Here is an 18528-nt window from a genome sequence, read left to right on the forward strand (position 1 = left end):
CTCAAAGAGTCTGTGATTGTCATGTTCACCCCTTATCTAATTATAACTCTTCAGCTCTTGGTTCTGACTTTTTTCTTTAATAGTTATGTCTTCCGCATACAGCTCCAAAGCATCGAGAACTCTGTATAATTCACAAATGTCTCCTCAGCACCAACTGGTGCTTAATAGATAGATATGTTGAATGAATGAGAAAGGTTACAAGTTTGGGGTCAGCCATGGGAAGGAAATAAAGTGACTCTTTGTTTACAGAGCAAAGGGCGAAAAACAAGCATACTGATGAGATTCCGACAACATAGCAAACCAAGGAGACACAACTAGACCAAGGGACTTAGTTTCCTATTTCCATTCTTCATCGGTCCTGGGATGGTACATAACAGATATTCTGAAACACAAAGCTCTGTGTAAGTGGCAAAAAAATAATTTTTAAAGGAGGTAGTTCGGAACCTAGCTCTTCAGTCTGTAGAAGCCTCCTTGCTCCCCACAAAGAGAGCAAGAAAAACTCCTTTAAGAAAAAAAAAAATGTTTCCAGCTTACTCAGGAAAATCAGAGAGGTCCAAGGCATCTGAAAGTCTGAAACAAATTGTAAATAGATTAAAAAAAATAAAAAGGCTTATTCTCTAATAGCACCATGTAAACACATAAGAGACATTAAAAGAGCTCAGGTCACTGAGTGCCATGGAAAATGACAAATTTCACTCTTCCGCCACCACTTTAAATCCAGCTCCACACAAAGCTTCTCCCCCTCATGTTGGCAAGACTCCAACCACAGCTACCACCCCAGACAGACAACTCTGCCCGCATGGAGGACATGAAGGGTTACAGCAACACAGAGGAATTCACAAAGGGATCGAAGATCAATGTGAGCAAAAATCAGCAGGATTACAGTAAAATGTTTACTGGAGCCCTGAACTGGGATACACGCAAGAAAGCTCTGACTTACTATTTATCTCTATTTGAGAGAGTTGTAGATTTCACAATTAAAACAGATCCAGTCACTGGAATATTAGGACAATTTGGATTTGTGCTTTTCAAAGATGCCACTAAGTGTTAATAAGATTCTGGAATTGAAGGAATATAAACTGGATTGCAAATTGATAGACCCCAAAAGGGAAGGAACCCATCAAAAAAGGCTTTTGTGGGCAGATTGAGCCCAGTTACTTCTGTTGAAAAAATCTGAAAATATATTGGAGATGTTGGAGAGATTGAAAATAATTGAACTTCCCACAGATACAAAAACAAATGAAAAAAAGAGATGAAGAGCCAGTAAAGAAATTGTTAGAAAGCTGGTATCTTCAAACTGGTTCTGGGAAGTATGAGGTCAAAGTTACATAACCCAGAGAAGTATACAGGCAACAACAGCAACAACAAAAAGGAAGAAGAGGTGCTGCAGTTGGTAGGCAAGTTGGCACGAGGGGTGGTGGCTGAGGTCAGGACCAAAACTGAAACCAAGGATTTAATAACTATTATGATCAAGGATATGGAAACTAGAATAATGCCGATGGTGGTGATCAAAACTATAGTGACTATGATGGCTATAACTAAATTGGGTATAACTATGGGAACTATGGATACACAGAGGGATGTGCAGACTACAGTGGCCAACAGAGCACTTACAGCGAGTTGTGTAAAGGGGATGGCAATCACCAAAACAATCATCAGTCATACTAAAGGAGAACTCTGGAGAAAGGAGGATATTGCTAAAGAAATCCATCTTGCAGAACGACATTGAAAATTAGACTTCTGTTGATCTAAGATGGTTATTTTGTAAAAAGACTTTCTACCATACAAGTATATAGCCGCCAATTAAGTTTTTTTTCACTTTGTCTTTTGCTATGTTATAATTCAATGTTTGTGTTTATGCAAATTTTATTTGTACGATTTCATGTTAAACCTCAAAAAAGTGATTCCTTAGGTGAAAAAAATGACCAATTTCCAGAAGTCCTCTTCATTTATCCTTCACAGGTTCCAGCCTAAACCCTGCTCCTGCCTACTTGTTTAATTTCCTTTGAGTGAGTAAGGCCTTTCCCCAGTCATTCAACATAAATAGGGCTAAGTTCTTAATTAAAACCCACTATAAAAAATGATGAACAACAAAATTCAGGTGCTGCGTAATTTATTTATATTTATGTAACACTTCCCCCAAGGAACTCAAGACATTTTGCAAACTTAAAATCATCTAGCAAATACTAATCTTCACAAAACTCCCCAGAGAAAGATAATGTGAGGAGCATAATCAAGAATAGGTTGCTTACCATCATACTTACATACCTGTTGCATGAAAATCCAAGAATATACCACTAAAAATCTATCTAAGCCATAGATCTGAACTAATCCAGAATATTACAGGTGGTATTTTTTTTTTCAGGAAACCACCCCAGAAGAAGAGGAGCGATGACTGTTCCACCACACTGAGAAAAAATTGTCATTAAACCTTTCTTTTCATCTTTTTATTCTGTAATAGAGGGGAAAAAAAAATCCCATCCCACTCCAAAGTTAAATGTTCTAGGTCATCTTAAAAATATACCCTGGGAAGAAAAGAAGGAGGAAAAAAAAACCTTACCAAATCTAATACTCATTGTTGTCTTGTATCTCCTTAACCTAACCCCTCAGAGGAGAACCTGCATTTTAAATAAACACTTCAGTCTTTCCAAGGTCTTCAAAGGTACTGGTAATGTTTTATTTCTTAAGCTGGGTAGTGAGTACATGAATTGGATATTTGTTTTTCTTCTTTTAACCATTTTTATTATGTATACAATTTCTTTATTGCTACCCTGAATTCTGTGCGTGTAGACCAGGAACCATGCTTTGGGAACCTGTGCAGGATATATCAGAATTTCCCTGCATACTTTTGAGAGTACAATCCTGTTATGGGTTGAATTGTGTCCCTGCAAAAAAAGGTATGCTGAAAATTAATGAATGGGACTACATCAAACTAAAAAGTTTCTGCAGAGCAAAATAAATCATCACAAAAACAAAAAGACAACCAAACAAATAGAAGATATTTGGAAACAATACCTTCAACAGGGGACTAATACCCAAAATACATAAAGAACTCATACAACTCAACAAAATAAACCCAGTTTAAAAATGGGCGTAAGACCCGAACAGACACTTTTCCCAAGAAGACATACAAATGGCCAAGAGATACAGAAAAAGATGCTCAACTTCACCAGCTATAAGGAAAATGCAAATCCAAACCACAATGAGATACTACTTCAGACCTATTAGAATGGCTATAATCAAGAAGACAAAAAATAAGAAGTATTGGAACAGATGTGGAGAAAAGAGAACCATGACACACTGCTGGAAGAAAGGTAAACTGGAAAAGCCTCTACAGAAAACAGTATGGAGGTTTCTCAAAAAACTTAAGAACAGAGCTACCAAATCATCAAGCAATCCCTCCTCTGGGTATCTGCCTGAAAATGTGAAAACACTTATTCATAAAGGTATATACACACCTATGTTCATTGCAGCATTATTCATAGTATCCAAGACACAAAAACAACGTAAGTGTCCTGCAACTAATGAGTAAAGAAAATGTGGTATGTACATACAATGGAATACTACTCACATGTAAAACAGGATGAAATATTGCCATTTGTGACAACATGGATGGATCTCGAGTATCATGCTAAGTGAAATAAGTCAGACAAAAAAAAATACAAGAACCATATGAATTCACTCATATGTGGTATGTAAAACAGAAGGCAACAAATAAACAAATAAAGCAAACAAGCTCACAGACACAGACAACAGTACAGTGGTTACCAGAGAGGAAGGGGATGAGGGGAGAATGAAAAGAGTAAAAGGGGTCAAATACATGGTGACAGAGTAAGACGAGTCTCTGGGTGGTGAACACAATGCAATATACAGATAATGTATTATAGAATTTTAGACCCAAATCGTATATGTTACTAACCAATGTTATTCCAATAAATTTAATTTTTTTTTTAAAACATATATTGAAATCCTAATTCTCAGTACCTCAGAATATGGCCTTATTTGGAAACAGGGTTTGCTGTAGATATAACTCCTTAAGATGAGGTCACACTGGAATAGACTGGGCCCCTAATCCAATATGCCTGGTGTCGTAAGACAATGGCCATGTGACACACTGGGAGAATACCTTTTAAAGATAAAGGCAGAGATTAGAGCTAAGCAGCTGCAAACCAAGGAACACCAAAGACTGCCAAAAACCCAACAAACATCCAGAAGCTAGGAAGAGGCAAAGAAGGATTATCCTAGCAGGGTTCAGAGAGAGCATGGCACTACTGACATGCTGATTTTCAGACTTCCAGCTTCCGGCACTAAGAGAGAATCTATTTCTGTTGCTTTAAGCCACCGCCCTCTGATAATTTGTTAGAGCAATCCCAGTCCTAGGAAACTAATAACCAACCCCTACTACGAGTGGTGTTGGAAGTGTCTAACAATCTGATATAATTTTGAGAAGTCTACTACAGGTTCTGAAATCCTAAGAACATTTGTGTAGGAAAAGACCTCTAAATAACCTTGCTGTTTTGAAGACAAAAAAAAATGACAGAGAAAGACAAACACCTTATGATTTCACTTGTATGTGGAATCTAATGAACAAACTGAACTAGCAAGCAAAACAGAGACACTCATAGATAAGAGCAGGGTGACAGCTATGGGTAGAAAGGTTAGGGGGTGGCAGGATCAAGCAAAAAGGGAAAGGGGCTCATGGACATGGACAACAGCATGGGGGGAGGAGGGTATAAGGAGGATAAATGGTAATGAAACATACAAAAATATTCAGTTTCAAAATGAGTCTCAAATTCTCAACACTAAAAAAGTAAACTGTTAATTTGGTAGTGACAACAGTTTAGGAACACAACAAAATACCTGAGAAAAAATGAGATACAAGACAGGTCTGTTTCTAAGTGAACAGAGAAGGGTTAAGGGACTAAAAGGAAATATAAACAGGAAAGATAGCCTGGCCTCCTGGCTCTGTAAAAGGAGAGAGGAAATACTCAGAGATACATAAATGCTGCCCAAGAAAGTTTTAAAGAAACTATCTGTGAAACTTTCCCCACTAGCCTCGGTTTTGGCTTCTGTTCTGATTGTCTAATTAAAAGATTCAAGAGAAACCTGATCTGTGTCTGGTTTGGTATAACCATATTTTTCAAAGAGCTAAAGCTTTCTGGTTCCACTATCCATCCATCCATCCATCCTTTTAAGTGACTGACTATAATCCACAGCAGACATACTTAGCAAACTTTAAAATACAGACTCTCAACATTGTTACAATTAAGTCACTCTGAAATGTCATGAAAAGCAATCTAGTCCCATTAAAATCTTCACACTCTCATTAAAAAAGCACTTAACAGACTTGAAAATGTTCCTAATACATTATTTAAAGACACAAGATGTACAGTGACTAAAATCCCTGTATAAGGAAGAGTAGTAGCAGCGTACTTTTTTTAAACGGGCAAATTTGTGTCATAATTGGGTAATTGGCAAACTGCAGGTAGCAGTCAGGTTGTTATATACTGGTTTTAAAAAGGGTTGGGGGCCTCCCACTCCCCTCAAATTCCAGTCCACCCAGGAACCCTCAGCATCAAATCTTAGGTTAATTGTCCCTCCTCCCTCCTTTCAGGATTTCCAAGCACAGGAAGGAGGGAACAGGAAGAGTGGAGAGGGAAAAAAATCAAGACCATTTCAGCAGACACCACCAGGCCACTAGTCATCACTATAATGTCCTGCCCTCTAGTCCATTTGGTCTCCTCCCTTTCAATTAAGGGTCAGTGCTATTTATGTGTTGCCATTCAGGGAACTAAATTCACAGGTCCTAAACCCCCTAGAAGAACAGCAAGAGCCCCAAGCTGGAAGTCTCTTTTCCACTCCCCTCTTTCCCTAGCCCCCGTGAAAAACTGACCTTTAACTAAGAAGCTGAGCTTTGAACACTAAGGGAGTCTGACACTTGACTCCTAAAGCAGCTATACAGTCCTTTCCATAGAGAGATGGCATATGTGGGCACAGGTATTTCAGGTTGAACCCAGTGGGTTCCATGGATCTGTTTAGTGTTTCTTCCAATGAAATTTCTGAAAATGTTGAGTTTGTATAAAAGATAAGATTTATGACTCCTGTTTCCTCTCCTCCACATGATTAGATATCAGTGCACAAAGCCCTCAGCCTCTAAATCTATCAAATGAAAAGGATGAACTTCTTAAATTCTAAGATCCTCCCTCTAAACCACTTGTGAGTCCTTAAGTCGCAATGAAGTGCCAGGTCAAAAAAAAAAAAAAAAAAAACCCTTCACTGCTTGATAATTTTGACTGTAATTATTAAAAACAAATAAATTTTATATGGCTTAGAAATATTTTTAAAATCTCTGTTCAAGAATTCAAGATGTTTTTAATCAGAAGGAAGATGACGAGATATCCCTGAATCCTTCTCCATCCCTATAGTCTTACTTCTAATGTATCGTGATACCATAGCTGGTATGATAAATGAAACTATAAATAAACACAAAGGGTTAATCATTCCTCCACAATTAGTCAAACTGTCATCCAGTGAGCACCTATTATGTGATTAGAGCTTAATATAATTTCATTTTTTTTATAAAGATGTGACTATCCCATTTTTACAAAGAAGGAACCTAGTGAGAAAAAAGCAAGTTTACCAGAGTCAAAAAAAAGTAGAAAACTGGGGGAAGGGTACTAAGCCCTCTACACCTCAACCTATGAATGAATAAATTAACAAACAAAAAAACAACTGAATTTCAAAAGTTAAAAAAAACAGGTGAGACTCAGGAACAACAAATTAAGAATTTGCTATTTAAGTTCCTATCATTGAGGCTTTTCAAGAGCAACATTTTGTTTTCATTAAGTGTTCCTGTTTGACAGTCTAATAACTGTACTTAAAAACCAAGGGCATTATGCCTTAGATATAATTTTTCCCTGAAAAAGAAAAAGTCCAGGAGTCTTCCACAAATAGTTATGAGTAAAGCTCAACAAAGAATGGGAATGGCTGCAATTAAACACCATTCTCCTTGGCTCATTGGCTGCCGGGGGTCACTGCCATCCTGCAAATTTTACACTTAAGTTGTTATCTTGTGCTCTTTAAACAGAGACAGTAAGAGGATGGGGGGGAGGGGGACTGTCTTAGTCAGCTCAGATTGCCATAATGGAATACCATAGACTGGGTAGCTTTAACAACGGACATTTATTTTCTCAGTTTTGGAGGCTACAAATGTAAGATGAAGGTGCCAGTATGGTCAGTTTCTGATGAGTTCTCTTCCTGGCTTGTGGATAGCAACCTTCACTCTATCTTCACATGGCAAGGGCAAAGTCACAGGAAGAGAGAAAGAGACAGAAGAGAGGAGAGAGAGGAGACCAAAAGAGCTCACTCTGTTGCCTCCTCTTATTAAGAGCACCAATCCCATCATGAGAGCACAGCCCTCGTGTCTCATCTAAATCTAATAACCTCCAAAAGACCCTAGCCCCAAATATCAACACGCTGGAGGTTAGGACTTCAACATATGAATGAGGGTATATACTTCAGTCTATGGCAGGGAAATTTCTTTCAATTAACCCAATGCTGCTATTGGAACAATAGTTACAATCCTTCAATGAACACTTAAGAGGGCACCTAACACCTGCAGGCGCAGTGCTGGGTAGGGAGGCAGAAGAATGAAAAGACATCAAGTCTTTCCTTCACTAGTATCTGATGAGAGCACAGTACAAAAACACCACAGGGCTGGAAGCTTTAATTGAACAAAAGTATTTTAAGTCAGTCAGTCAATGGTTATTGAGGCTCATTTTAAAGTAAGATGTTTAAGCACAGATCCAAAAGAAGACAACAAGCATAAAAATTTAAATATGGTTTCTATCATTCATATGTGTGGCTATTATCCTCACCTCCTGGTGTCCATGTCCTTCCCTTCTATGATCCTCTCTCCTTGAGTGTGGGATGCAGCTGTGACTTGCTTCCTATAGGAACCAGCAAAGATGACAGATGTTCATGATTATGTGATTATATTACAAAAGACTCTGGTATCTGCCTTTTTCTCTCTCACTGGCTATGAGAAAATAAGCAGCCACGTGAGGAAAGCTCACGTGACAACTACAGGCAGCCTCTAGGAGCAGAGACAGCCCCTAGCCAACAAGAAAATAAGACCCTCAACTTCAAGGAAATGAATTCCACCACCAACCTGAGAGAGCTGGGTATCAGACCTTTCCCAGACAAGCGTTCAGATGAGGCTCCATCCATGGACAACATCTTAATTGCAGCCTTCCAAAGAACCCAACTAAGCTGTATCCAGACTCCTGGCCCATAGAAAGATTAAGTTAATAAGTATGTTATTTTAAGTCACAAAAACTTCCAGTTTGTGGCAATGCTGTTACACAGCAACAGATAACTAACACAACATAGTTTTTTTTAATGTACCATTTAAAGTTTTAAAATTCTCCTTTCCCTCAGAAATCAACAATGTCTGGGGTTGTGTGGGGGTGGAAGTGGGGGTGGAAGTGGGGATATTACTAATCTTTTAAGGGAAAGAACAGGAAGGAGCCTAAAATAAATGCCTGGAATTGTCTATCACAGAGCCACTCATAATCAGAATAATATCAAATGTAACCACTGAGGACACTCAAATGCAGAAAGATTCAGTGACACATCCAAAGATACAGTATACAGTCATCATAAAGCCTGAAGCCATCTTCCTAAAAGCAAGGCCTTTCCACCCAAGGCAACTTCTTGCCTCAACTCTAGATTAAAACACTCAAAATGTGTCTAAACAGTACAGTTCTTCCTAGATTTAGGATGGCAAACACAACCAAATATTTCTTTTGCAGTTAAGACTTTGCAGCACATCACTGAATATGGTCATGTATACTGTCTATACAGAAAAATGGGATGAATCTGTTCTAATTCATGGATGTGAACAAGCTTGTTTTGCTGGGGGGTTGGGAGCGTTGGTTTTTTGTTTTTGTTTTGGTCTTCCCTTCAAAATAAAACATAGGATAAGAACTGCAGCCTTCTGCCCTGACTGGTGTGGCTCAGTGAACTGAGTGCTGGACTCAAAGGGTGGCTGGTTCAATTCCCACTCAGGGCACATGCCTGGGTTGCGGGCAAAGTCCCTAGCAGGGAGCGTGCAAGAGACACCCACACACTGATGTTTTCTCTCCCTTTCTCCTTCCCTTTCCCTCTCTCTAAAAATAAAATAAATAAAATCTTTTAAAAAAAGAACTGCAGCCTTTTGAAAGTGCTGGGTAATTTGGTTTTACACCATGACAAGCAGTCTTACTGCTCCAAAATGGGTTGGGGGTAGAGAAGGGGGGACAGTGAAGGTACTAAATGAATAAAGCCATTCAACCTATAAATATATCTACTTTTATACCTTCTCTGTGGAAGTGAACCCTCCCCAGGGAATCATGGAATGTCAGCATTAGAAGAGATTGGACTAACTCTGGTCCAATCTCCTCAATTATTGGAAGGTTAAATTATTTGCCCAAGGTCACAAAGAAAAAGAATTAGAAAATCAAGCTACCTTCCAATTCAGTTATTTCCACTGTACCATCCTGGGAAATCAACTCTGCTCCCACCCCCAAAGTACACATGGCTACAAACACTTTAAAGGAAAATGTTACCAATCAACTCCGTGACAACCTTGGATGTCAAACACAATTACTAGTAGGGAACAGAATACCAAACTCAACGTAATCTTAGGATAGTCCAGATGAAATACAGGACAGAAGAGAAAAGACCTGCAAAAACTAATGACTACAAAACATTTATGTGAAATAAAAACACTTCATGATATTGAATTGTTGAAGTCTTACAAAAAAAGTAATTGAATTCTTTCAACTTAAAGTCATATTTAGGGATGAGGGGGGGAGCTATCCAAAGGAACCATACTCTTAATAAGTACCATTTTCTCAATCTATGTTTTGTGTAAAAACTACTTTTATTTTCTGAATTTACCTAAAGTGAGTTAACTTTCACAGCCCCAATGCCTTGTCTAGACAAAACAGCCAGTGTGCGCTATGGGTATTGGAACATGCTGTGCCTTTAGGCCTTGTAGATACAGAGACATAAGTCCAGTGACAGGGATGTAAGTAAGGCTCTGACTACAGATAATACTATTAATCCTAGAGCAGGGAAAATATACAAGAAACCTAATCAACAGAGTCTTGATGTATTAGTAGGATATTGTCTAGAGGATCCAGAGGGGGGATCCAACTAATACGGTTTTGGCTTATTGTATTAAAAGCAACCTTGTTTTAAACTGGGGGAAAAATACCATTCCTTCCTCTGTCCTATTTTTGTTCGTTACATATTTGAGTTCACTGTTGCTATAATCTGTTTACATGTCTGGTTCCTCCACTGGACAGCCTGCCCCTGAAGTAGCACACACAGACTCCTTTCATCATTATTTCTGCACAGTACCTGGCAGGACAGCCCTTGACATATATTAAAACTCTATCATTCAACTTCTAAAATGGTAAAAAAAACTTTTAGATCATTTGCCACTTCCTTTCATCTCTGTACCACCTAACCTTAAATCTCCAGTGAAGCACAGACTAATTTTTTAAAGGGAAAAAAAAAAGAAATCTTGAAACCTATAGTCTACCACTTCACACAGAGCTGACAAAAGCAGTGCTTACCATATATGTTCTGTCAGTAGGAATAAATTATTCTAAACTAATGTTGCTGCTTTGATTTATTCCATACTACTACTCTCCATACCAACCTTTCTCCCCAGGTCAAAGTTCTGCAGGATATTAACAACTATTCCATAGGGAAGTAGAATGAAAAGGATTCTGAGTTCAATAAGTTTGAGAAATGTTGGGTTAAAGTCATTTTTAGGCAGACATGTCAGTGCTTTCAATATGCTATTATTAAAGTGAGTTTTCAAGAAAGAAATGTTTTGGATTGGCCAAAATGTCCATAACATTGTTTCCATACAATGGCTCTAGTAGTACTTGGTTGTTTTTAACTTCATTTGAAACAATTTTGTTAGACTATATTGGGACAGCTGTCATATCAACCCGCATCTAAAAAAAATCAGAATTGGTGGATTTTTATGCAGTTACTTTAATATTGATGATGGAGGAAGATACGCAACATTGTTAATGTATTATGCTTCATTATTTCAAGAAAGGTAAAGACACAACTGATATACAAGAAAAGATATGTGCAGTGTATGGAGGAGGTGCTATGACTGATCAAACATGACAAGAGTGGTTTGCAAAGTTTCTTGGTATTACTGACACTTTGGCCAAATAATTATTTGCTGTAGCTGTCTCATGCACTGGAAGATACTTAGCAGCACCCCTGACCTCTACCCATTAGAAGTCAATAGTGAGAGATAGCCAATATACTCAAAATATCCAACTCAATAAAGGCATTGGTAAAAATGAAAAATGGGTTTTTTATTTTACGGAAAAAATGTAACAGGCTTTGTGGCCAACCCAATAGTATTTGTGGGTTTTTCATTTAGCCCCAGAGCACCTTGGTCTCAATTCTTCTACAGAAGGTAAGGAATACTTTCTGGGAAATTTATTCAAGTTAATAGCATTTACCAACTGAAGAAAACAATAAATCTCAGTAGGAAATCTTCAGTAAATATAAGCAAGGAGGACAAGTGGATTCATTGTTTCATTCATGAAACCAGTATTTTCTGAGCCCGACCTTATAAAAGAGAGACAAAAGCCCTGCACTCACAGAGCTTAAATCCAGTGAAAGGGAAGAATGGATTTCCCCATCCCCTCCATCCCCAGCTTGAGATAAGGAAGTCTTTCTAGTCTCCTTGAACTGGACACTATTTCTTTTATAGCCCCCAAGCACCTGGTGGGTGTTCTGTAAATAACTCCTAGCAGCTTGATCACAGTCAAGTCTGAGATATTTTCCAAATTCCCATGAAAACCAATCAAAACAGTAATGAAATGGACTGCAAGAAATCCATGTTTGATTATTTGATCATGTGGATAAACTCCTATAAAAATACTCATTTTGAAGAATAATTATTAAAGTCCTAGAAAGTACCTTAGAAATCATCCACTTTACCTCCCTGGATTTCCTAAGAGAAAACTAAAGCTGAAGAGGTTAAATGTTTGACCAAGACCATTTGTAAAGGGTACAAGAGGAGACAAAGACAGCATGCAGCTGCAAAAGGCTGTGGCCATCTGCCACGTAGGGCTTCTTTCCATCCAGAGTCAATGGTTTTATGAACTAACAGTCCCCTTACTGTCTTTTCACTGCTTTCTTAAAAAGATAAGAAGTCATTTAATTCATGATAACTCTCTAAGTACCGTCACAACATAGCTTTCACTTTGATCGTATCCAAACCCACCCTCTGAGAATCATGGAATGATCCGTGCAACCAGGAAAAATGAGCAGCACGGTAGTCTTTGGGTGCCTTTGGGCACAAGGACAGGTTTCAAGCCAACAAAACATCAAAGAGTATGCTTTTCTAAAAAAAGATTAGACTACCTCAACTATGATCAGAAAATTAAAAGCCCAACAGAGTGGACATTCAATCTGTCCTAGGTTCAGCCCACAGTTTTCTCTCTCTCACCTGCTGAATGACCCAGGACCAAGGGGATAATTCCTTCCCCATCTATAAAGACTTTGACTAGAGGTTATGAAGTCCCCTTAGGGTCTCAAATTCTATGATTCTACCAAATTTATGCCTACAACAAAGAACTTGTCATCCTCCTCTTGGGCTATAACCAGTTTTGTTCTTTTTTTGAGTCAGGATCTGCTACATTAGCATCAAGCACTAAATGTTACAGGACATAAAATAGATAAGTACTCTCTAGGTACATTTTATTATACTTCCCTATCATTTAACATACAATAAAAAGATGTACTATGAAATATTATGGAACCTAAGAGTACAGTATCCCAGGCTGGTCTAACTACCATGGTGTCTAACTTCTAGAACTTACTAGTTTAATAAAACTTCATAATAATTTACTAAGAAGGGGAAAAGGAAAAAGTCACAGGAAAAAATTAAAACACAACCATGTTAAAACTTCTCTTTAATTCCCCTTTTCCCCTGGATTACCCTAATACCAACTTTTGCTGCAGACAGTATTTTGGAATCGCAGATCGTAAAGTTCCAAAGAGAAACTGAATATTCAGAATTTTCTTTCTACTGGAAAACAAAGTACATATGCACCCCACCGTGAACCAAATCACAGGCGGGTGAACAGGCAGCACCTGGACCTTGGGAGAAGCCTTTACTTTACCTGCCTCAAATCCTGGCTAAATCCCTTGTTTCTGGAGCAGGTGAGACCTTCACTTAATCTCCAGATAAGAGGTCAATTCAATGCATTTTGACATCCAGATGGCAGTACTGCTGGGAGTAAATTAAAACATCTACTGAGAACAAAATCAGAAAGGTGAAAATATTAGAGAAAGGAAAAAAGAAATGTTAAGAGTATGTTGAATTTTAACAAAAACTGAAGCTGATATCATCAGAGAAGAAAAAGAGGAATTAGGGAAGTTGCACTGAATATGAAATGAGAATTTTACTATTTATTTTAAATGTTATCAAAGTACCATCCTGGGAAAAATTCTAGTACTACAACAATCTGGGAACTACACTGATCCCAGAACTCCGACTTCTGCTTGATCAGTAACTTGCTCTTAAGCAAGATGTCACTTAATCTTTCTGAGCCTGTTTCCTCAACTGTAATACTTGGGGTGGGGGTATCCCAGATAATCTAAAAGATCTTCTTTAATCTTAACTCTCCTGCAAATCTGTAGTACTCATTCAGTGAACAATGAGCACCTGCAATGTGTGCACCCCATGTCCAACCTTCAGATATTACAAATACAGAAAACAAGATTCAATTCCAGCTCTTGAGAATTCCAGCCAGTGATTTACACAAGGAAGGAAAATATAGAGCAATGCAGTAGGTACCCAAACAGAAATTTGGACAAGGTGTTGTGAGGCTTCTCCAAGGCTACCTTAGATGGAAATGCCAGACTTTATCTTGCTCTTCTAGTCACCAATTAGACAGTCAACAAATCCATGGGCTTTGCCAACTCAAGAAAATAAAGTATTTTTTCATTTTTCATAAACTGAGCAAAGCAATCGCCTCTTGTTTTGATTTTACATCGATATTCCTTAGGTTTGTTCTTGTTCATGTGAAAGATAGTGTTTCAGAATCTTCCCTGCAGGGAGGAGGAAAAAAAAAAAAAAAACACCACTTCTTTCTTAATGAAACAGCTACTTGTTTTTTATTCCATACTATTACCAAAAATGTATATATTATTAAAATATTCAATGCTCTATTGTACTATATGAGGTAAACTGGAGTCTTTCACCTGATACTGGGAACAGGATATTTATTTACACAGTTGACATAAATTTTAGGAGCAACAACAAACTCACTTATCATGATGCAGCCCATCTTTGAGTCAATACTTTCTATACAGTGCTCTTGGATGCCCAGAATAAATATAAAGCCCTCATATACTGCTAGTGAATATGATAACTGATAAAACCTCTGAGAAATCTAATTTGGCAACATGCATCAAAATTTTAAAAACATGCATGCCCCTGTAAAAGTAATCTAGAAATGTATCTGTTAAAATAATTAAAGAACTTAACAGAAATTCAGTAATAAAAAATATATCACAATGCTGGTTATAATATAAAAAACCTGGAACGAGCTTAAGTATCCAATAATAACATTGCTTACATATGCTTAGTATATCCACACAATGAATTACTATATAAGCCACTTAAAATGCTGTACAACAACATTTTATGAAATGACAAGTGTTTCCAACTTAAGTAGGGAAAACGTAGATTACAAGTTGGTTTGTATGATGTGATCCATTTTTGTAAAAACAAACCATGTTTAAGTACACACACACACACAAATTCATGCATTCCCTTATATGGAAGAAAAGTATAGAAAGATGAATGCCAGGTTGGGAATGGTTTGGGTTGTATCAAGATTATCTATGACCTTTATTTTCTTTCTTGCTTATCTAACTCTTCCAATTTACAACAATATACGTGGCTTTTGTCATTTTCTAAGTTTCCTAAATTAAAAATTAAAATAAGCACAGCATTTTAGTAGCAGACTTGATAGAAGAAAAAGAAAACGTAGCTGTCCACATGAAGAGAGAGCCCTTGTGTCCTGCCAAAGATAAATGTAAATTGTTTGGCTGTCCCTGCTACAACCAGTTCAATTAGCGTCAAATCAAAGCCTCTTTAAAAGGCCTGTATGGGCGAGAGTCTAATTGAGCCAGTTGTAAATTAATTACCTAATGTTGTCAAAATGGGCAGGAAAAGAACTAATTTCCTCCATAGAGGGACCTGAAACTGATCCTAAAGGTAAGCAAGAGACAAACGTTCTTAGTGGCAAATGTTTAGTTATATAAAATAGACAGCAACAGAGGCTTTACAAGCCACCGCTGATTCATGGCAGACTTCCTTGCCAAGGCTGTATTTGTTAACGTCCCCTCCTCTGTTCCCAGTTTTTAAGTACCTCTCTTGGCAGAGAAAATGATGCATTTCCATTCTCTCTCCTCTTAATTCTTAAGACTTCAGTTCTGAGATGGACAAATCAGTGCCAAGTATCTGAAGAGACGGGACACTGTATAAGGGCCAGAACATTAATCCATAGTGCCCTCTGGTACTTTGAAGCTGAACAATTCATTTCAGCTTTCCTCGTCAGACTGACTCCACATGCACACCTCAACCCCCTGCTTTCCCCAAAAAACTCTTTTTACAAAATATCCACTTATTGTAATGATGCATCTCCAGTCTGTTTAAATGGAAACCATATTATTCTCTCAGGCAAGTATCAGCTATCACAAAAAACTTCCATCTCAAAACTGACAGGTTAAAAAAAAAAAAAGAGAGAGAGAGAGGTGGTGGGGGGCCTATGGTAAGTAGAGCATGAATATCTTCCTTAAGGGTGTCACTTAAGTGACTTGAAATGAAAACCTGTATATCCCAAATAACTGAATTCAATCGCCATTTTGAGTACCAAATATACAAGCAAACTGCAACAGGGAAAATGTCAAGATATGCTTTTAAGTGACCTAACCTTTAAGAACTTAGAATATGAGGAAAAACCTAGACACCTGGAGGACTAAACTAGCTTAGTTTTGTTCCAGTTCAACACACATAGTGGCCATGGGATTAAATACTAAGAGCGCCAAGACAGAGGTCTTTAAAAAGAGAAAGAACTTACAAGGAGCAGATCTGGTCTTAGGACCATGACTAGATTTACTCAGAACACATTGCCTTGAAATTCATATTCAATACAATCACAGTCCCTTTGGGATGGAAAGAATTCAAAGACCAGTAATTCCTGGTGTAAACCTCCATTACGATAATTCAGATGAGTGGTCAGTGAGCTCGTCTGAACACCTTCAGTAACTGGAACTCAAGACCCTGAGTTTAGATTTCTAAGAGTTTATCAGCACTCTTAGAAATCTATTTTTTTAAAACAGAATGCCAAGTTATACCTCCAATGGAAAGAGGAATGACTGACTGCCTGGATCTAAAGCCATCTTCCTGAAATCAACCTTATAAATGCTTTAAAACAGCCACCATGTGTATCTCTTTAACAGCCTCTTCTACAGGAGAAACACTCCCAGATCTGCTTCTCCCACAGCATGGTTAGGATGAATCCTTCACAGTTCTGATCCCTCTCCCTTAGTCCAAAAAAAATCCTGATTTTCAAGATAACCGATGACCCTCATCCATTCATTGAAAACCTCCAATAATGCCTCCACCTGAATGTAGCTGGTAAGATTGTATTTGATTAAGACAGATTAACGCTGATTTGTATTTGATTAACAGTTATCTTTCAGTGATTATATTTGTGCTGAGACCTCCTTTTTTAAAAAATTATAATTTTGATTATGCTTTTACAGTTATACTGATTTTTCTCCCTTTGCCCCCTCCACCCAGCACCCCGCACTCCCTCAGGCAATCCCCCCACCATTGTTCATGTCCATGGGTCATGCGTTAAAGTTTTTGGCTACTCCGTTTCCTGTGCTGTATTTTACATCCCCGTGGCTCTTCTGTAACCTACCTATTCGCACTTCTTAATCCACGCACCTCTTCTCCCATCCCCCTAAACCCCCTCCCAGCTGGCAACCATCAAAACCCTCTCTGTATCCATGGTTCTGTCTCTGTTCTTATTTGCTTAGTTTGTCTTTTAGATTCAGTCGCTGATAGTTGCTACTGTATTGCCATTATTGTTCATAGTTTTGATGATCTTCTTTTTCTTAACTAAGTCCCCTTAACATTTCGTGTAATAATGGTTTGTCGATGATGAACTCCTTTGGTTTTTTTCTTGTCTGGGACGCTCTTTATCAGCCCTTGGATTCTACATGGTAGCTTTGCTGGGTGGAGCAGTCTTGGCTGTAGGTCCCTGCTTTTCATGACTTTGAACATTTCTTGCCAATCCCTTCTAGCCTGCGAAGTTTCTTTTGAGAAATCAGCTGACAGTCTTAGGGGAACTCCTTTGTAGGTAATTGTCTGCCTTTCTCATCTTGCTTTTAAGATCCTCTCTTTATCCTTAACCTTTGACATTTTTATTATGACATGTCTTGGGGTGGGCCTCTTTGCATCCATCTTGTTTGGGACTCTCTGCTTCCTGCACTTGCATGTCTGCTTCCTTCATCAAATTAGGGAATTTTCCTTTCATTATTTTTTCAAATAGATTTCCAAGGTCTCGCTCTTCCCTCTTCTCCTTCTGGCACTCCTCTGACGTGAATGTTGGGCTTCTTGAAGTTGTCCCAGAGGCTGCCTATACTACACTCTTGCTTTTGGATTCTTCTTTCCATCTTGTCGTTCTGATCGGTGGTTTTTTGCTCCTTTATGTCACAAATCATTGATTCGATTCTCGGCTTTATCCGCTCTACCGTTGTTTCCCTGTGAATTGTTCTTTGTTTCAATCGGTGTATCCTTCGTTTCTGACTGGATCTTTTTTATGCGGTTGGGTCCCTCGCGAAGTTTCTTGAGCTGCCTTATAACCAGTGTTTTGAACTCTGCATCTGACAGATTGCTCATCTCCATTTCGTTTAGCTCCTTTTCTGGAGTGTGGATCTGTTCTTCCATTTGGACCATGTTTCTTTGTCCCCTCGTTTTGGCAGCCTCCCTGTGTTTGTTTCTATGTATTAGATAGAGCTGCTAGGAATGCATGTCTTGGTAGTGTGGCCTCATGTAGTAGGTGTCCTGTAGAGTCAGTGGCACAGCCTCCCCTATCACCCAAGCTGGGTGCTCGAGGTGCGCCCTTTGCGTGGGCTGAGTACACCCTCCTCTTGCAGCTGAGCCTTGGTTGCTGCTGGCAGGTGAACGGGAGGGATTTACGCAGGCCAGTCAGCTGCAAGGATTGGCTGTGACGACTTACCCCCAACCTCAGCCCTCTGAGGTGGATCAGACGTGTGGGGACAGGGTGGTGGTGCTCCGACACGGTCTGGAGCTGTCCACTGGGTGCGCTGGCCCTGGGGTTTCCCAGGTGGTGCAGGGCAAGGTCAGCCCCCACCTGTGTTTTGCCCAGAGCCACCCTTCCTGAGCAATCG

At 38.7% G+C, this 18528-nt stretch overlaps 1 protein-coding gene and 1 pseudogene across 3 annotated transcripts in view; one reads left to right on the top strand and one right to left on the bottom strand.

The window, feature by feature from the left end:
• AUTS2 (activator of transcription and developmental regulator AUTS2) overlaps nt 1-18528 on the bottom strand; it is a 1138147-nt gene that overhangs the window by 1089588 nt on the left and 30031 nt on the right. Inside the window, exon 2 of one of the 3 annotated variants that reach the window (XM_054589694.1) lies at nt 7878-7949. The exons of the other annotated variants lie outside the window; for them this stretch is intronic. Coding sequence (XP_054445669.1) covers nt 7878-7949 — 72 coding nt within the window. The remainder of the gene's footprint in view (nt 1-7877; nt 7950-18528) is intronic. 3 annotated transcript variants of the gene reach the window in all.
• On the top strand, nt 791-1668 carry LOC129083755 (heterogeneous nuclear ribonucleoprotein D-like; annotated as a pseudogene).

Source organism: Pteronotus mesoamericanus, unplaced genomic scaffold (assembly GCF_021234165.1).
Source record: "Pteronotus mesoamericanus isolate MK-2021 breed Mesoamerican mustached bat unplaced genomic scaffold, CSHL_Meso_final scaffold_167, whole genome shotgun sequence".
NCBI lineage: Eukaryota > Metazoa > Chordata > Mammalia > Chiroptera > Mormoopidae > Pteronotus > Pteronotus mesoamericanus.